The sequence below is a fragment of the Halichoerus grypus genome, chromosome 1, assembly GCF_964656455.1.
Source record: "Halichoerus grypus chromosome 1, mHalGry1.hap1.1, whole genome shotgun sequence".
Classification (NCBI taxonomy): domain Eukaryota; kingdom Metazoa; phylum Chordata; class Mammalia; order Carnivora; family Phocidae; genus Halichoerus; species Halichoerus grypus.
The window spans coordinates 54,881,500-54,900,578 of NC_135712.1; the positions used below are offsets into that span (position 1 = coordinate 54,881,500).

The following is a 19,079-nucleotide window of genomic DNA, read 5'->3' on the forward strand; positions in this document are numbered from 1 at the left end:
ATCTAAAGCTACAAAAGGAGACTTTTCAGAAGGCCATTACAAATGTCATGAGGGTCCTCGCCAGGCAAAAACCAAAGAAATAAAAAACGAAAGAGGAAGGAATGGAGGGCGGGAGGAAGAAATTCAGTTAGAATTCTTCACAACATCCGGGAGAGAACTAACATTCCCTCATACTGCCAGAGCAAGTGACAGACCGCCTGAGGACGACAGGCCGCTAGCGACTGCAGTTCTATTTCAAGAGACATTTAACCTGTGGGGTATCTGTAGCGGTTTAGTTAGCAGACAAGTCATAAAGTCATTCTATTGAATCTTCTTGATAACTTTACCACTCCACGGGTGGGGGGAAAGAAAAGAGACCAGGAGTCGTCACTGCTTAGAAAGTTCAACAAAACGCATGGAAATATGTTAGCAAATATCTTTACCTTAAATTAGACGCCAGTTTTCTTACAGTTTCCTTGACAGATGTGCTTTGAGAAGACTCTTTCAGTAAAGCAGCAATGTGACAACAACCACTCACAGTGAAGCTGGTGTTGTGTCCAGAACTTGGACTTAAATCTTCCATCGGCGCACTGCGCAAAAACAAGCCGAGGCTTATAATTTCAAAGCAGGAATCGTATTAGGTACCAATGAATTCAGAAACATTAATAGACGACAAATGAACTGTTAATACACAACAAATGAGAGCAAGGCCATAAATGTCATGCTAAAAACTGTCATTTAGGGAGTTATAGAAAATCCATTCTCAACTAGAAAAATTACTATTTATTCCTGACAAATCTTGTTTCAAGGTTTTTGGGGGAGCCACAATTAAACAGAATTGGCGGTAATGTATTCTTAACAACGGTAGTCACATACCATTTGTCTCATTTGCTGAAAGAGGCTTTTAAACCAAAGTTCTATGTTAGCCTGGGGGAAGGTACATACAGAAATAAAACAAAAAGGGGCAAAGTCAGTTGAAAGAACTATTTAGTCAAGATCTGAAGGAAAAGGGGTGTTCCAGGTGAAGTGTAATTATCCTGGGTAGAAATGAAGCAGGGCCGCTGGGGTGGAGTGTGCGGGGAAGGTTGGGGGGGGGAGGGGGCTGGTACCCTGGGCCGGGGGCCAGAACTGGAGTTTATTCTAAGCAGAGCAGGCACGACCACCGAAGGGTTTCTTGCATGGAAGCAAGGTGATCTGCTGTATGTTTTAAAAGGATAACTGGCTGCAGCATGGAGAGTAACACACAATGAGGATGCTCAGAATCATGCAGTGTGTTAATGAGACCCAAAGCTTTCAATATTGTGGGAACAAAAAACGTTCAGGAGGGCTGGGGGACTTGCAATTTGGGAGACAAAACTGTGTAGGCAGGTAGGGGTCAGATCACGTAGGGATTTGCTTGTCAAATAAGGAGGGGGTTTTTGTAATCCTTTCATGCTAAGTGTTAAGACCACAGCTCTGGGGCGTCTGGGTGGCTCAGTTGGTTAAGCGACTGCCTTCGGCTCAGGTCATGATCCCGGAGTCCCGGGATCGAGTCCCACATCGGGCTCCCTGCTCAGCAGGGAGTCTGCTTCTCCCTCTAACCCTACCCCCTCTTGGGCTCTCTCTCTCTCACTCTCTCTCTCTCTCAAATAAATAAATTCTTTAAAAAAAAAAAAAAAAAAAGACCACAGCTCTGGAGAGTTTTATATGTTTATACTGTATGGGTCATTTAAAAATTGGACAAGAGTTAATATCAAATAGAATGTGTTTCTACTGTCAACAGCTTTTTGGCATTAATTCTCCTAACTTCAGTTGATATTTTATTTAAGGTTAAGAACATTATAACTAATGCTTGTCTCTTAAAGAATACTTATACAGGGGCGCCTGGGTGGCTCAGATGGTTAAGCGTCTGCCTTCGGCTCAGGTCATGATCCCAGGGTCCTGGGATCGAGCCCCGCATTGGGCTCCTTGCTCAGCGGGCAGCCTGCTTCTCCCTCTCCTACTGCTCCCCATGCTTGTGCTCTCTCGCTCTGTCAAATAAATAAATAAAATCTTTAAAAAAAAAAAGAATATTTATACAGTATCTGAAGCCTATTAACTGTAACTTCCTTTATGCTGAAATTTTATTAAAGTAGTCCTCTAAAAATTTTTTTTATCATTTTTTGGGATGCTGAAAAGTCATGCTGGTGCTGAGGGATAAAAGGTAAAATGCACTACACCTGAGCACAGAGTCCTCTCTGAACCTGTTTCTCTTCCTGCCAAATAATAATAGTGCCGACCTCCAAAGGAAAGGGAAACGAAAGTGAAAATGAACTTTTGGGACTTAATCAAGATAAAAAGCTTCTGCACAGCAAAGGAAACAGTCAACAAAACAAAGAGGCGACCCACAGAATGGGAGAGGATATTTGCAAATGACACTACAGATAAAGGGCTGGTATCCAAGATCTATAAAGAACTTCTCAAACTCAACACCCAAAAAACAAATAATTAAATCAAAAAATGGGTAGAAGACATGAACAGACACTTCTATAGAGAAGATATACAAATGGCTAACAGACACATAAAATGTTCATCATCATTAGCCATCAGGGAAATTCAAATCAAAACCACATTGAGATACCATCTTACACCAGTTAGAATGACAAAAACTGACAAGGCAAGAAACAACAATTGTTGGAGAGGTTGTGGAGAAAGGGGAACCCTCTTACACTGTTGGTGGGAATGCAAGTTTGTACAGCCACTTTGTAAAACAGTGTGGAGGTTCCTCAAAAAATTAAAAATAGAGCTACCCTATGACCAAGAAATTGCACTACTGGGTATTTACCCCAAAGATACAGAGGTAGTGAAAAGAAGGGCCACATGCACCCCAGTGTTTATAGCAGCAATGTCCTCAATAGCCAAACTGTGGAAAGAGCCGGGATGCTCTTCAACAGATGAATGGATAAAGAAGATGTGGTCCATATATACAATGGAATATTACTCAGCCATCAGAAAAGATGAATACCCAACTTTTACATCAACATGGATGGAACTGGAGGAGATTATGCTAAGTGAAATAAGTCAAGCAGAGAAAGTCAATTATCATATGGTTTCACTTATTTGTGGAACATAAGGAATAGCATGGAGGTCATTAGGAGAAGGAAGGGAAAAATGAAGGGGAGGGAATCAGAGGGGGAGACGAACTATGAAAGACTATGGACTCCAAGAAACAAATTGAGGGTTTTAGAGGGAAGGGGGGTGGGGGCATGGGGTAGCCCAGTGATGGGTATTAAGGAAGGCATGTATTGCATGGAGCACTGGGTGTTACATGCAAACAATGAATCATGGATCACCACATCAAAAACTAATGATGTACTGTATGGTGACTAACCTAACACAATAAAAAAAAAAAAAAGAAAGAAAGAAAGAAAGAAAAAAGCACTGGAAATGACCCTGGCTCCCTGACACTGTGCCTCACTTGATAGCCCTAAACCAGCTCTTTCCAGGCTTATTTTACTTCAGAGAAATAAATTTCTATTGTACTAAAGAATAATAATAATAATAATAATAATAATAATAATAATAATAGTGCCGACCTCACAGAGATGTGCTGAGGATTAAACAAGACATACAAAGAATTCAGCCCAACCCCTACACTTAGTAAGTGCTCAGTAAATAGCACCTAATTATTATTGTTATTATGATCATCTTTATCCTCACTACCACTGTTAATGAGTTTGATAAGATTCTTCCACGAAGACTGTTTTAATTGGACCACAGTTCTAACATTTCATGTTGTAGATACAATTCAAAGATGATTTTAAAAAAAAGACACACACAACCTCATACAAACCTGAAAGCAACATATAATACACACACACACACACACACACGCACACACACAATGTGTTTTAGTTTTTGGATGAATTTTAAACTTTAACTCAAACTTTAATAAATAACTCTAGGTTAAAGCACTGTCCATAAAGTGGCACAGCAACAACATGAGGGGGAAACTGTCTCATTTAGTCAATCAACAAATATACTAACTCTGAATCAGCTGCTATTCTGGACACTAATGACACAGAGGTGGGCAACACAGCCTGGTTCTTGTGGAGGGAATTAGCTCCTAGTGAAAAAGATAGAAAATAAGCAAGCTAGAATGTAACACATTAAAAGAAACAGATGAGTCAATAAGATACTTTAAAATAGTAGTAAGTACTCTGAAAAAAACCATGCAGGATGCTAAGATCTGGTAGTGTGCCTTATCAGGAATGGGACAGGCTATTTTAGATGGAGTACTATGGGAAGACCTCTCAGACACCTGGAGTTATGATGAAGAAAAGATAGGCCCCCGTCCTTATGGGAAGACAGACTTTCAGACGGACAATTCCACTTGACAATGATCAGAATACAGCTGAAATTTAACAGATAATTATTTTTTTAAAGATTTTATTTATTTGAGAGAGAGTGAAAGTGAGAGAGATCACAGATCTCCAGAGAGGGAGAAGCAGACTCCCGGCTGAGTGGAGAGCCTGATGTGGGGTTCGATCCCAGGACCCTGGGATCATGACCTGAGCTGAAGGCAGTCGCTTAAATGACTGAGCCACCCAAGCGCCCCTAACAGATAATTATTGAAGTTGAAGGAGTTATGACCACTCTGATCACTGCATCAGTGGCTCTCTGAAACCTTGAGTTTGCCTGTGAGAGTTGGGGGCCCCAGAGGAGAGAACACTTGAACTCGAACTTGAAGGAAAGAGTAGTAGACTGGTGTACAGCTTGCAGAGGGCAAAGGAAGCAGTGTGGACAGAGATGCAAGTGTGATAAAACAGGACTCAAAGCAACTCAGAAATTCTGGGAAACAAAGTGGGGGCTCCAGGAAGGGCCAGGAGTGAAGGGGACTTGCGCCGTGCTAAGGAATTTGTAACTTATCCTGCAAGCGATGGGGCCATGAGAAGCTTCTGAGTAGAACAGTGAAGTGAGGGGATTTGAGTATCAGAGGGACTCCTCTGTCAGCAAGTGCAGAAAATCAAACTCCTGTTTTTTCCAACACTCAATTCAATGTGCTCTTATGCAAAAAGAGCCCAAGATTTGGATTCATAGACACTGGGTCTAAATGCCTGGAAAGCACCTTTGACAAGTTTGTCTAAGTGAGGGTAAGAGTTTGCTTCCTTGAAAACATTCTTTGTTTTATTGGGCATCCAAAATATTCAGCTGATTTTATGTTAAAAGTGACAAAAGTCTCATGTCAAGAAAATTCTAGCATGCAATAATTATCATAATTACATATATGTATAACAATAAGATAATGAGCCACACAAAAAAACAGGTTCCTGATTGCATATTCACACCTTATACATATATGACATTTTCAGTTCTTTGACTACATTACAGTAATTTGAATTAGTTGCTCACTGTGAGTAGGAAGTTAAGCCTGTTCCATTTCATTATCCCCAAATCCTCACAAAAGAAAATAAAAAGGTTTGGGAAAAAGGTAAGAAACCTAGCCGTATTCTATTCTTTCTTGTCTCCTTTGTAAATTTGGTTCCATTCTTAATTGCCTTTGCTTGTTGCTATTATTTTCTTTCTTCTTGTATTTAAACATTGATAATTACTTTGCAACAGTATAATTGCACTCACTTAGAATTTGTGTAATTGCAGTACACTCACCTTTCCCGGTTAGGTAATGAAGAGTTTCTCTTTATTTCTGGAGTATCACTGCACGGCTCCTGTTTTTCTTCAAAAGACAGACAAAATGAAGACAATCACATTTTGATGATCACACAATAACGTGAACTGAAAGAAGTGTCGGCAGTTTATTAACTACTTATAGATAATTTGGCTTTGTATTCCAAACAACCTCTTGTAAAAAATGCACCAATATGTTCTTTATGCAACTTATAATAACCTTTTAATAAAGTGTAGATGGTGTATCTAATAATCCAAGAGCCTTTGTAACTTGTTTTTTTGTAAGTTCTTTTTTATGATGCTTATTATCTGTGACTGGTGTGCATGGGGTGACTGCTTGGGGCCGTCAGATTCCCTTCTCTCACCAGACTCTGCCCAGACAACCTCCTGTCTTCCCCCTAGAATCCCATTCTATTCCATTTTAGGTTCCAGTTCAAAAACATCCTAACAGATCCCAACCCCAAACATGTCTCTAGTAGAGAGTCGAACTTTAAAGCAGGAAGAGACCTGGTGTCCTCTAGTCAACCTTCTCACTGAGGGAACCTCATTATTGTATGTGCAGAGAGGTTAGTGATTCGCTACAGTTCACAGAAGAGTAGAAATGCTCTGACTCCTTGGATTGGTTTTAACAGTGTCTTGGAGGCAGTAGACGCAATAAGTCAACGTGTCATTCTTCCAGCTGTCTCTAGAATTCATTGTGGTAACTGTCCACATATCTTATTGCACCAAGTAAACCCTTGCCAACAAGTTGAGGGCCATCAAAGGCCAAGTGGAACAGCACAGCGACAAAGGAAGTTTTAGATGGTGGGTGAATGGCTGAGGATCTGACTCCTTTAGGTACATATAAAAGAGAAAACACAGAGCTTTTCTAAGCATACTGCAGGTGCCACTGGTTTTACTCACTGGCTTGCATACAAAGTGAAATTTTTTTAGCCCAACGGCCAACTAATCTATAATTACAGTCATTTAAAATCATTTCACAATTTGTTCTTTCCAAACCCAGGATGAATATTTGAAATTAAATATTAATTTTAGGATCAAAATTGTATTAACAATTTTTCCATTACGATTTGGAAATCCAACAGGCACGTACTTGAAATCATGTTAATACTTTAAAATTTCTATAAAAGACTGGCTTTAAGATTAAGAAAGCCTTACAAAAGAAATACTGATTGTGGAATTGCAAATTATCCTAATTAAGATGAGAAATAAAAAACTGTGATTTCTTAGGGACCTCACTAATGGGTTCAAATATAAAGATGTGCATGGATGGCTGATTAGGTTACCTGAGTAACAAAGTATGAAGGGAGAGCTTATGATCAAAAGTGAGCACAGAGTGATGCCATGGACCAATACAAGGACTGGGAATGATGAAGCCAAAAGGAGCTGAGGCTTGTCAAAGAGGCTAAGAAAAACTTTAGAACTTATTTCAGAATAAGAGGAGGACAATGAAAATGATGGGCTTGCTGCTCAGGCCCAATGGTAGAATATTAAAATAAAAGAGAGTATGATGGTATGATAATAATAATATAACACATAATAACACATAATAAAGGGGTTGGTCATAATAATGAATGGACGCTAAGAAAACAAAATTTTGAGTCCAGTTTGCTTCCAGCTTCTCTATCCAAAGAAATCGTTTTTGGATTGAATATTATAAGATGGCAACTCTAAGTTTAAAAAAAGCTCATCTCTCACTTGAGACAAAAGATGTCCCATGGGGATAAAGGAACTAATGGATGTGTTGGTGAACTGGTCTATGGGGAATCATGAAAAGCAGGAAAAGGACTACATAATTGAAGATAGAGAACTGTCATCATAATTTTCAAAATACAGTCTGAATAAAAGAGCTCATATCAATCTACTGCAAATTTCGAAACAGAATTCAACACAGAGAGTGGTCCAAGTCTACTGCTGGAGACGTCAGGCCGTGTGTGGCAGAGCTGGGGGGACTCTCCTTGGGAAGGGAGTGTCTCTTGGCTCTTCCAAAACACACGGGATTGGCAGCTCACTCTCCACCCAGCCCTCCTCCCACTTCTGGAACAACACATTTTAACTTTTAAAAATCCAAACTGCTACCAAACTTCTGATCTATATCCCACATCAGATGTGCCACGTAAGTCATATTGAAAACAACTCAAACATCACAGCTAATATAGGTAAACTGAATTTTTTTTACCTTTGTTCATAAGAGAAACTTCCTTTTTTTCTTGTTTCAATGAGACCTCAGTGTCACTTTTATCTAAAACCTGAAAAATAAGCTGTTTACTTAAAGCTGCACAAAAATATAAGCTACATTATAGGGTGCGAAATGACCTGAGTATCAGTGGCCATATCAGAGAGAGAGGAGAGAAGTACAGTTTATGCACGTTATGAAGGGAGACAATTGTGCACATTGTAGAAAAGAATATTGATGTGCGTTTCAAGGAAGGTTACGTCATAATTGTCATATTTACTTTTACCATTTATCAGGATTTTTGTACTTCTATCAATATTTGTACAGGTATTTTTAAAAATCCACATCTTATGTGGATGTAACAATGACTCCAACAAATGAGCCAGGTATTTGATTCACCAGGAGCAACCATGGAACCTGTGCTGTTTTGAGGAGGCTTATCACACCGGTGGTCGATATAGAGGAGACACGGAGCATGAGCTCAACATCAGTGCAATGAAAACCTTGGGGAGGTTGGGGCCTGGGGCCTGAGGCCCCACAGCATGATGGGGAAGAAGACAAGGATAGGGATGGGGAGTGTACCTGGGCCAACCAGGGGACAAGGTTGGGACACCTTATCTTTTGATAAAATGGCAGGAGATCTGCCTAAAAGGGGTTACAGAGCCTTAATGTGTTGAATGCAGGAGCCAAGAGGGCTGGTAGCCCCTGAGAGTGAGTGAGTGAGTGAGTGAGTGTGTGTGTGTGTGTGTGTGTGTGTGTGTGTGTGTGTGTGTGTGATGTCTGGGTGGGTGGGCGGAAGTGGGGGTTGGAAGAGCTGGGGGGTGGGGAGAATGTGCCATCCAGAAGCCATGTCTACCACAGCTTTGGGAAGCCTGAAGACCCATCTTGCAAGGCTCACACAAAACCAACTTACATTTTGGAAATGTATTTCTTTAGATCAGAGAGAGAGAAAGACAGTTAGTTCACACCCTTCAGGAAAATGGACCTAGAATGTTCCCTTCGTGTATTTTGTAAATCTGTGAGAAGGTGGAGGAATAGGCAGTAAAAAACAGAAATGGAGAAGGCAGGGGTAAGGCAAGAGCTCCCTGACCCGAAGACCCTTCAACATGCGCTGAGATGCAACCGTGTTCCCCACTTCTATGACCTGGGGGAAGGCGCGGAGCTGTGGGTTCTCTGGAGCTTGCCCACTGTCTGTACCCTTCGCCTTTCAAGCCCGCTGTGCCCTGCTAAACAAACGTGGGAGGGAGAGGCGATCACCTCTCTTTTTCTCCCCTCCCAGGAAACACAGGCATATATTTTACATGGCATTCTAGAAACTGTGCTCCGTCAGGAAGCAGGTTAAATGGGCACACATGTAGCCTAGCAACAAAAGACCTGACGGCTGTCAATCACGGCTGCTCCTGTTTCACTCAAAGCCGTAACAAGGAAAGTCTTGTTAGGTAGGCGGAAATAAAACTGATGCTGGGGCGCCTGGGTGGCTCAGTCGGTGAAGCATCTGCCTTTGGCTCAGGTCATGGTCCCAGGGTCCTGGGATCGAGCCCCGCATCGGGCTCCCTGCTCAGCGGGAAGCCTGCTTCTCCCTCTGCCCCTCACCCCACTCTTGTGCACACACATACTCTCTCTCAAATAAATAAATAAAAATCTAAAAAAAAAAAAAAAACTGATGCTAAGCTGCTTTGTTCATTTCAGAATAGTTTTGTACTTATACTGCAAATAAATTCCTGCCCCAGAAGTAAATAAAACGCATGTATTTTTTAAAGTTCATTTTGCAAAATGACCTTAACAATGTACATCTTATTTCTCTCTGATATATCATAAAACTTAGTTTTCTTCTAATATGCTGATACATACAGGAAATCCACATGCCTTAAGTGCCTCTAACTTCGAACTAAATATTTTTTGACCAGTTTATAAGCAGCATAGACTATTTCCCACAGCAGTTAACAGCAACCACAAGATAAGCTGACGAGACGAGCTATTTAATGCCTTTAGTTACAACCACTTTGTTGTAATCCATGATGATCCAGCTCAGAATGTGTTCCTTTTCTTTGGTAACTCTTCCTTGTGATAAAAATCAGACAAGATGGAAGCATCCAAGATTTACCAAAATGACAGCACTCTCAGTAGGAACTTTTGTTGGTGGTGTTATTAGCACAGCCTCATGAAATTAACTGTTTTTGCATTTTATTGTTTAGTTCTCTGCTTTGAGCCATGCCTTATAGAGGTTGTTTCCATGAGAGTCAGATGTGTCCTCTCACTCCAAAAATGGTACTTACACAAAGCTTTCCCATCTAAATTGCAGGAGAGATTATCTTCTTTTCCTTTCCTGCATTTTCTTTATTCTTTGGCATACAGGTGTTTAAAAGATTTTGGATAAACAATTCACAGTATTCCCTTTTAAATAACACTGTAAATATCTGAGTTCATAGGATGCTCTTTTCTACCACAATATACTTGTGGCTTTGAAGGTCTGAATTTTTTCAAGCTGAGACAACAAGACATACAGCTGTCTTTTCGATGACACTATTTGTATATTTTGATACTGCTTACAACGCTCTTTCATATACATTACTGCATTTCATTACAGAAGTGTTCTTGTCTCTTAGGCTTAACTGTGTTTCATACTCTGCAGTTTGGGGATATCTCTTTCCTAAGATTTTACCTCAGTCATGAAATAGATAACACCTCCCACACAGTATATGAGATTATAGTCAAGTTTTAACATGCGGTTTTAGATACCTTAATTAAAATTATGTTAACAATGAGCAGAGTGGGATTTGTCAGTTCTCCAAGGGATGCAACGGATCAGCATAATACCACAAGCTCAATTTTGTGAAGTATCTATTTAAGAGGATAAATAAATCATAAATAAGTTAGAGAGAGGGGAAAAAAACATACCACAGTCAGCTGCAGAGCACTTCTCTAATTCAGCGTTGCTAAGGATGCGTTAAAAACTGGTTGGTATCACTTTACCTGCTTTCTTTCCTTCTATTTCTTTGCCCCTCTATCTCCACCTTTATTATTATCAAGGACCCAAAAAGGCTACCAGACCAGTAACGCCTTCCTGCCAAACTCAAAGGGCCTTTCTGTTTTCACTCTTCCACAGTGAACGTTACGTTCCAGGCTCCCCTCTCATCCATAAATTTATTCCCTAAAATTGAGTTCCCAGTATGGGTCAGACGCTGTTCTGATAAAGAATACAAAGTCCCGCCTTTATGGAGCTTATTTTCTAGTGAGGGAAAAATAGGTGTTAAGTAAATAAAAAGATGGATATGTGATATGATGTCAGGTGACATTAAGTTCTGCGAAGAGAAGTAACACAGGTAAGAGACCGAGAACAGCCTAAGTCCCCGCACCCTCCATGTCTCCTCCTCTCTACCCACTTCACAACCATGCCAGGTGCCCTCCTCTCTCAAGGTTAGGTTTGTTTGCTGTTAATTTGCTTGTTCCTCCAACTTTTTTCTAGTTTTTCTTCACACATCCTTCAGTTGGGCCTTTCATGCCAACTCTATACAGAACTGTACTCACTCAGCCTCACCATGCTTCCTCCCCCTTTCCTCTGCTTTCCTTTCCTCCTGAGCCCTTGCCACCATCTATCCTGCAACACAGTTTACTTATTAGTCTTGTCTGGGGTCTGGCTCCCTGACTGGAATGGAAGCACCACGAGGACAGGGAGCATCTTCTTGTGGTATCTCCAGTGTCGACGACAGTAACGGACACTCAGTTTACTCACAGAATCACAGAAAGTCCTGACCAGACATACGTGTTGCTGGGGGCTGGGGGGGAGGAGAATCCAGGCATTACAAACATCCAAGGAAAAGTCAGGGAAGCAAAAATAAGCTCGGGCTGTTGGAGGCCAAGGAAGTCCAGGGTGGCCACAGTGAAGAGAAAGAAGGGATGAGTGGTAGGGGATAAGAACTCAAAAGAGGTCAAGGCCAGGTCACCTAGGGCCTTGGAGGGCACAGCAAGGACGCTGAATTCTGGTCGAAGTGTGAGCAGAAGGCATCGGAGGGTTCTGAGTAGGAGAACGGCATGACCTATCTTTTAGATGAAACAGATTTTTCGACGGTGGATGCCAACAGAAGCAGTGAGATCATTTACAGGGCTATTGCTGTAGCCCTGACGAGAGATGTTGGTGAATTCGCCAGGATGGCAGCTGTGGAAACACAGGGTATACGTTCAAAGGTTGATTGGGCAGGACTGGCTGACAGGTTGAGTGCCGGGTGTGAAAGAAGAAGAGGAATTCAGGACGCCTCCTAGGCTGGGGCCTGCGTAGCTGTGAATGGTGGTGCCATTTATTGAGATGAGGAAGCATGAAGAAGTCTCTCGCTGCTCCTTCTTCCCTTGAATTCTATAACCTTCTGTGTCCCAAATCTCCCGGGATCTTTATTTTTCTACCCACACTTAATCCCTCAACAAACCTATTAAAATTTCAGGGGTCCAACCATTCCCCATATGCAAACAATGGCCTAATCAACATCACCAACCCTAACTTTCCACCTTTGCTCCAGTTTGCTTCCAACGGACATTGCGACACTTGCAGGGTTTGCTGGAACTTCAAATCTTCAGTCCCATGGGTACCCACTCCGATCCCGTCAGCTCTTCTCTTCCTGCTTGCAACAGCATGCCGTTCCTGGCTGCCATCTCCAAACTGCTCTCCCTGCTTCGTCTTCCATGCTTCCCTCCAGTGTCTGCTCTGCTTTCCTCCAAATGGTTCCATTTTCCTTGTCATCCTTATACTGCATCCTTAAGCAGCAGATCCTACTTGATTTTTTGGTCTTTCTTCTCCTCTGTCCAGGACAACAGCATCACCACAACCCGATTCATATTCCTACACAAAATCTCCATGATCCAATGTTCCTTCTCAAAACCTTCCCACAGGTCCTGACTGGTTACTACCTCAAGTACAAACTCTGTATCTGGCTTTCAAAGCCCTTCTCAATGTGATTCTAAGTTACATGAACATAATTTCAGTACTTCTTAAAACACACCTTCTGCTCTAACCAGAAGGCTGTCCTCAGAATTCCCTATAAGCACCTACACACCTTGGCCCGTGCTGTTCTATGTGGTATGTCTCTCTCTCCTTCCCTTGAGTGTTTCGCACCTTTCAAGACAAGTATAAGGTCTACTCTTTCCAAAATGTCCTTTTCAGTTACTCCAGACCATACTGATTTCTTCCTTTCTCTGAAAAACTATTACTAGCAAATTACAAATAGTTTTTTATTATTATTAAGAGCCAAGCATCTTATCTATGGAGCCCAGATAAGACTGGGATCCTACAGCGGCCTTGATTCTTACATGATACTTCAGAGCAGAATTTGAAACTTGGGTCCATCTCCCCAAAACAAATCCAACTCTACAAAGCACAAATAAATGTGCAGAATTCACTGAAGACTGTATTGACAAATGGAGGAAGTGGTTACATAAGGCAAAAATCTATTTCAAATCACCATGAAGCACCTCTATATTTACATCTTCGACTGCTGGCTGCCTGCTCACCTCTCTCCACACACTGCCCCCTCCAGCCTCTCCAATCCTGCAGTACCATGTTTTTTGGCTTCCGGAATGCCCCTCCTCCTTTCCCCAACCCCTCACACGCACCCTCCCAGCTCTCCCTTTGCTTCCATAGTCTCTCAATTTTCATTCTTTGCTCCCATGTCCTGGCTCAACCAATAAAGGCTGAACTTGCCCTCTTCAGAATTACAGAAAATGGTGTTTAAAAATGTTTTTCATAACACAAATAATTATTTTCATTCTGTCACAAATCATCACATTAATTCTCGTAACAACCTTGAGAGTAGGTAAGATTATTTCCATTTAATAGATAAGAAAACAGAAGACCACAAGTTGATACAACAGGTAAGTGGCATGTAGGTCTTTGAACCTGGGTTAGTCTGTCAGAGTGCAGAGTCTGTCAACTTTCTGTAAAATAATGTTAACAGGTGGTTTTGTAAAATTCTCTTCCAATTTTCCTGCTCCTTTAGAGCAAGGATCATATACATATATATATGGTGTCTTTCAGAATCTCTGATATAGTATTGTTTGTACATTTGTCTTAATTGGTGCATGGTCACTGGTAGTCCACACACTGCACTTGAATATTCAGGTTCATAAGTTGCTCCCGAGATCGTCCTTTGGGTCAGGGGCTGTATCACATGCTGTCTCTGTGTCTGTTGTAAGTCTGCTGATGAGCTGATGAATTATGCTGTGGAGAGTGAGTATAGCCATTTTTTCCTCTACAGCCCTTAGGGCAGCTCTGGTTTGTATTCCGTAAAGGAGTTGGCTCTGCCTGTGAAATTTCTGATACTGTTAGCAACAATCACAGCATTATGCAAGTTCAGAGGCAACAGTAACATCATCAACCAGGAAAACTAAGAAATGGCCTGCTTTTGAAATTAAGACAACTTCGATCATCTGAAATCAATTTCTTGCAATACCATTGGAGTTTCCCCTTAAAAAAACAATTTCTGTTAGGAGTTGGAAAAATGATGCGTATTTAGGGCGAATGCATCTGATTTAGGGACTGACTGGTTATGCAGGTTACTTGCTTTCCTTCCTTTTTTACCCGCTCTTGGGTTACCGAGTCATCTTTTAACTTCATTGTCATATAGTACTGATGCCAAAACAGAAGGCTTATGGCTGTTGTTTCTGGGTGTTGTGGTGTGGTTTGGTTTTGGCTACCACAGAGCACAGACCCAGACACTGGAGACTCATCAGCTATTCCAGATGGCTCCCAGCTTGTCTGACATATAACAGAGACCCTGTCAGTGGCCCTAGAGATTCAGAACTGGTTGATGACTTTCCTGAGCTGGATTCAGCCTCTTTTGAAAGATGCCCCCAAAGAGCTAACGAGGTGTAACTGGTAAAGGACTTCATTCTGAGACAGGAAGATGGTTCCATCCACTCATTCCTTTATTCATATGTCTTTCCTTAGCCCCACAAAGTGCCACATTCTGGGCTAGACACCGGAGGTTACATCTTTCATAGCAAATACAGAGACTCCACTGCCAAACTCTTAAAATACATCTGTCAACGATGATCTGGCCATCAATTTTTTTTTTAAGTATCTGCAGATTGGGAAAAACAAAATGAATCCATCTGCCAGTCTGCTCCTGAGACCAGGTGCAAGCCAAAAAAGGCCTACATGACCACAGCGGGCAAAAAGGCTCAAGTCAAGCCAACCAAAAAGGTAGTAGGGTTTCTGCTTATTAACTAAGCAGGTCTAACCCAACTTGAAGTAACCACGACAGGTGTTCTTTCACTGTCTTAGCAACTTGGGTTTGCCACTGATATTCAAAGCAGAAAAAGAAAAAAAGATTATTATATAATTTAGAAAAATGACAAATACCAGTATTTAGGAAGAAGGTAAATGTTGCTTCCTATCAGAGTCAGAAAATATGCATAATGTCAATTTGGAGCACGTGCTCCCCCAAGATGCATAAAAGCATGCACAAGGGCAACAAAAAGTTGATACTTTTACGCTCTGACTCGAGTCTCAGAAAATTATTCCCACTCAACTTCTCTGACTTACTGTCAGCATTGGTAATGTTATTCCCCTGGTGTTCCTGAATTTTGAAGCTTTCTTCAAATTGATCGTTTGCTTTCCTGACCATCTGCTGTAGCCTAGCAACCTAATTTTCCCAGTCCCCTTTCAGAACAGACCCCCTAGCACATCTAGTCTGCACAGTCTCTTCCTATGGCTCATCTGGTGACATAACTTGAGACTGTTACCTCTTTGCTAGGATGCTCGATAATCTAGTCCCACTCTTTTGCTTTTATTTTTATTTCTTCTATTAAGCATGGTGCAGTGCCAGTTGATCAGATGGCTTGATTTTGAGGGGCACCAATGTGGTATGGGGCTCATATGCCAAATTTTTGCCTGGAGTAAAGTTGAACTGCCAATATATCACATAGCAGTGCGCTCGAGTTTTTAACTGAACTTAGACAAACTCTTAATTACAACAGTACACAGGGCAATGCTCTAGTAAAGCAGAACTGCAGCAACCTTTACTCAGACATTGATCCCCCGACAGAGGCTGGTGCATCTACAGGGGGTGACCTAAAAGAATTTCTACTTCCTTCCCATCTGGGGTTAACGGGGACAAATCTGAACTTTACACATGGGTTTGGAAATGCCTGAGACAGAAAGAGTTCAGAATCAGAGAGGGCAGGGTATGTGTTTTGAACATGGAAGATGAAACTTTATTGGATAGGTCAGATTTAGGGTGGATAAGGGGAGACATGAGCTAAAGGGAAGTTAGCTTAATCTGGGCAAGGACTATGCACTGATTTTTTAAAATGAATTCAAGATTCTTGCCTGGAGAAGGCCCATCTACGGAATTTAGGAAACCAAAGCCAAAATGCTGAATGTTATTCAATGCAGTATCTATTTGTACCTTGAAATTCTTGCCCCTGAGTAAAGTCTGTGTACTCCAACCAATCTGTGTGGAATGGGCTGGGTGAACAGACATGGAGGACAGTGCAGGGAGATGGAAGATAAAGGGAGAAGTCATAAGGAGACGAGGTTAAAAAAGTGGGAGGTCAAACTCAACAGCTCGGGTTCAAGGTGACCACTTCCTGGCAGTGTGACCCTGAGCAAGTTTATTTTCCTCACCTGTAAGATGGGGATGAAAAGAGAATTTAACCCCTCAGGTTAAATTCAGAAAAATCAGATGAGATGATACACGTGAAGCACAGTACCTGAATTTCATCATGGCCACAAAGAAAGAGGAAAGGCTCACCCCACTAACACACACATACACAGGAACACACACAGGAGAATTTCAGAATAAAGTTTTACAGGGTCAGAGATCATAAATCTGGATCACATCAGTTCCCCTTAAGGGGTGGAGGGGACAATACCTGTGCTAATGAGATCATGAAAAATAATGAAAGAAGTTTGCTGCAGTGCAAACGGATAGCCCCACACGTAATGTCTCCAAGGGTCCAACGGGGAGGCTACCTAGGGCATTTTGAAGAGGTTTAAGATGTTCTTTAAAAACTCCTCATTATTTTCACGACAGTTTTTTAATCTCTAGAAAATGCCTAGAGTTTTAACTGAGTCCCAGTTGGAGACTTCCACGGTGCCAAATGACATGCAAGGTCTGACCAAGAACACTCTCACTGCATGGACTTTGAAAATGAAGGGACCGTGCTGGCTAGAAGGCCAGGCAGAAATTAATATCAAGAAGGAAAAAAAATGCCAGAGGCAACACCAGCAAACTATGGGATCAGAAGCAACTGGAGAAAAGGAAAATGAAGCCCAGTGCCACATGGATGATCCTGGAGCATGGTGAGTGTGAGGCACGGTGTAGAACAAAAAAGACAAACCTTAAAAATGACTAGAGAATGAGCATTATCTCAATGAGAAAAGAAATAAAACTAAAGAATATGTTATTCTTAAAAAATAGCTTTCAGGGGCGCCTGGGTGTCTCAGTCATTAAGCGTCTGCCTTTGGCTCAGGTCATGATCCCAGGGTCCTGGGATCGAGCCCTGCATCGGGCTCCCTGCTCGGCGGGAAGCCTGCTTCTCCTTCTCCCTCTCCTCCTGCTTGTGTTCCCTCTCTCGCTATGTCTCTCTCTGTCAAATAAATAAATAAATAAATAAATAAATAAATAAATAAATAAATAATCTTTTAAAAAAAAATAGCTTTCATAGACCATAGGCCTTGGAGAGAAAAGAATATGAAGAACATTCAGTCAAGAATGGGGTGGAATGAGAGGAGGAGGAACTTAGGAAAACAGGTCCAACTGCGTAACCCTGAGCCACAGCAGACAAGATGATCTGGGAGAATGAATGATAACATGGCGGCAGTCACCAGCAGCGGTCAGATTCGAGAGAGATCTGAACAGCCATCAGTACTCTCATCATTTCAGGCGAAGTTGCACAAACGTAGCACAGCCCGAGGGAGGTGTGCCCGGAACTTGGAAAAGAGAAAAATGAAGTACACCACTATGAAAAAAAATCCGTTCAAAAGGCAGACGGACAGACACAGCAAAGGAAAGAAGGCGCTTAAAGGAACGGACTCGTTCTCCATTCAACATGAGAAAGATACACTCCTAGGAGCACAGGTGGAACAGGGCCTGGGTGCTGGGCTAGTGCCCCATTTAGTGGTATAGCCAGTCATGTGGGTAACATCACCACTGTCATGCTTTAGGGGGAGGGCGACATGGCAGCCTGTCTTAGCTGGAAACCTTTTAAATATTCAGGCACATAACTCACCAGCAACTGTCAGACCATAATTGGCCAGCCCATGCAGATTGGCACAAAGGGGGAGAATGCACGGTGTAAGTCAGCGTGTGCCTTCCAACTGGACGGAGGCTGTATTTATCTTTCAAATGACCCAACTGCTATTACGATATTATACAATGGTCCCATCAGTTTGGATAATGTAAAATCATCCCTGTGAGGTGGGCTTTCTTTGATGCACTGAACCTATATCTCTCAGCCTATTACACTTGAAAATAAGGCCCTGGGCCCCAGTAAATTCACCAAATTAATAAAAACTACCCGGTTGTGGGGAGATGAGAAGTGTCAGTGTAGCAGCTAATTCTGTTTCTTTAAGTGATAACCTCTCGCAGCACCGTTGGTCCTGAGTGCCTTCCTTCTTTAAATGAGACAGGTACGGAGTCAGAATTAAAGCATGTGCACAGACACACACAATGGAAGCACTATAGGGAGACAAGAATTGGGTAGAAGGCCAGGGGTTAAGAAGAATTATTTTTTAATTTATGAGTTTAAGAAAGTACAAACACTCAGAAGCAATTATTTCCTACTGGAATTACTGCAACTACAGCCAAACACAGAAATTAATGTGCATCTGTGGATAATTCATATTTATCGAAATAAATCAGGCACCCTGAGTCTGAGAACAGACTTCCCACGAGGATCAATGGGGCACAAATAAATCCTAGCCCCCCCAACACACACACAAGTAACATAAAACTTGAGAACTATTACATAAAAAGACAACAATTTTAATATAAATGTCATACGTAATTTATGAAAAAGTCCTCGCTAAAAGCTGTATGCAAAGCTTAGGGAGGGGACAGAGGGAGGGCTACGTGAAAGACCGACAGGATTCTAGAAAGCAGGTGGGGACTGACGTGGCTCACGGGGGCAGCCACATCATGTTCTCTACAATACTAGTTGCATTTCCTCTTCCTTTCTGGTTGCTGATTAAATTTTGACTCTTTTCCTTTTGAAAAATACTTTGGTGTTTCCTTTCTTCACATCCTGGATTTACTTGTTCCTTTTTGTCACTACGAAGGTTTTTCCTGCT

The 19,079-nt window shown here is 41.7% G+C and overlaps 1 protein-coding gene across 1 annotated transcript in view; it reads right to left on the reverse strand.

Moving 5' to 3' along the window:
- MORC1 (MORC family CW-type zinc finger 1) overlaps positions 1 to 19,079 on the reverse strand; it is a 167,613-nt gene that overhangs the window by 24,424 nt on the left and 124,110 nt on the right. The window contains exons 21-23 of the mRNA XM_078058941.1: positions 7,802 to 7,871; positions 5,605 to 5,671; positions 423 to 590 (exon numbers count right to left, since the gene is read on the reverse strand). Of these exons, the coding sequence (XP_077915067.1) occupies positions 423 to 590; positions 5,605 to 5,671; positions 7,802 to 7,871 (305 nt within the window). The remainder of the gene's footprint in view (positions 1 to 422; positions 591 to 5,604; positions 5,672 to 7,801; positions 7,872 to 19,079) is intronic.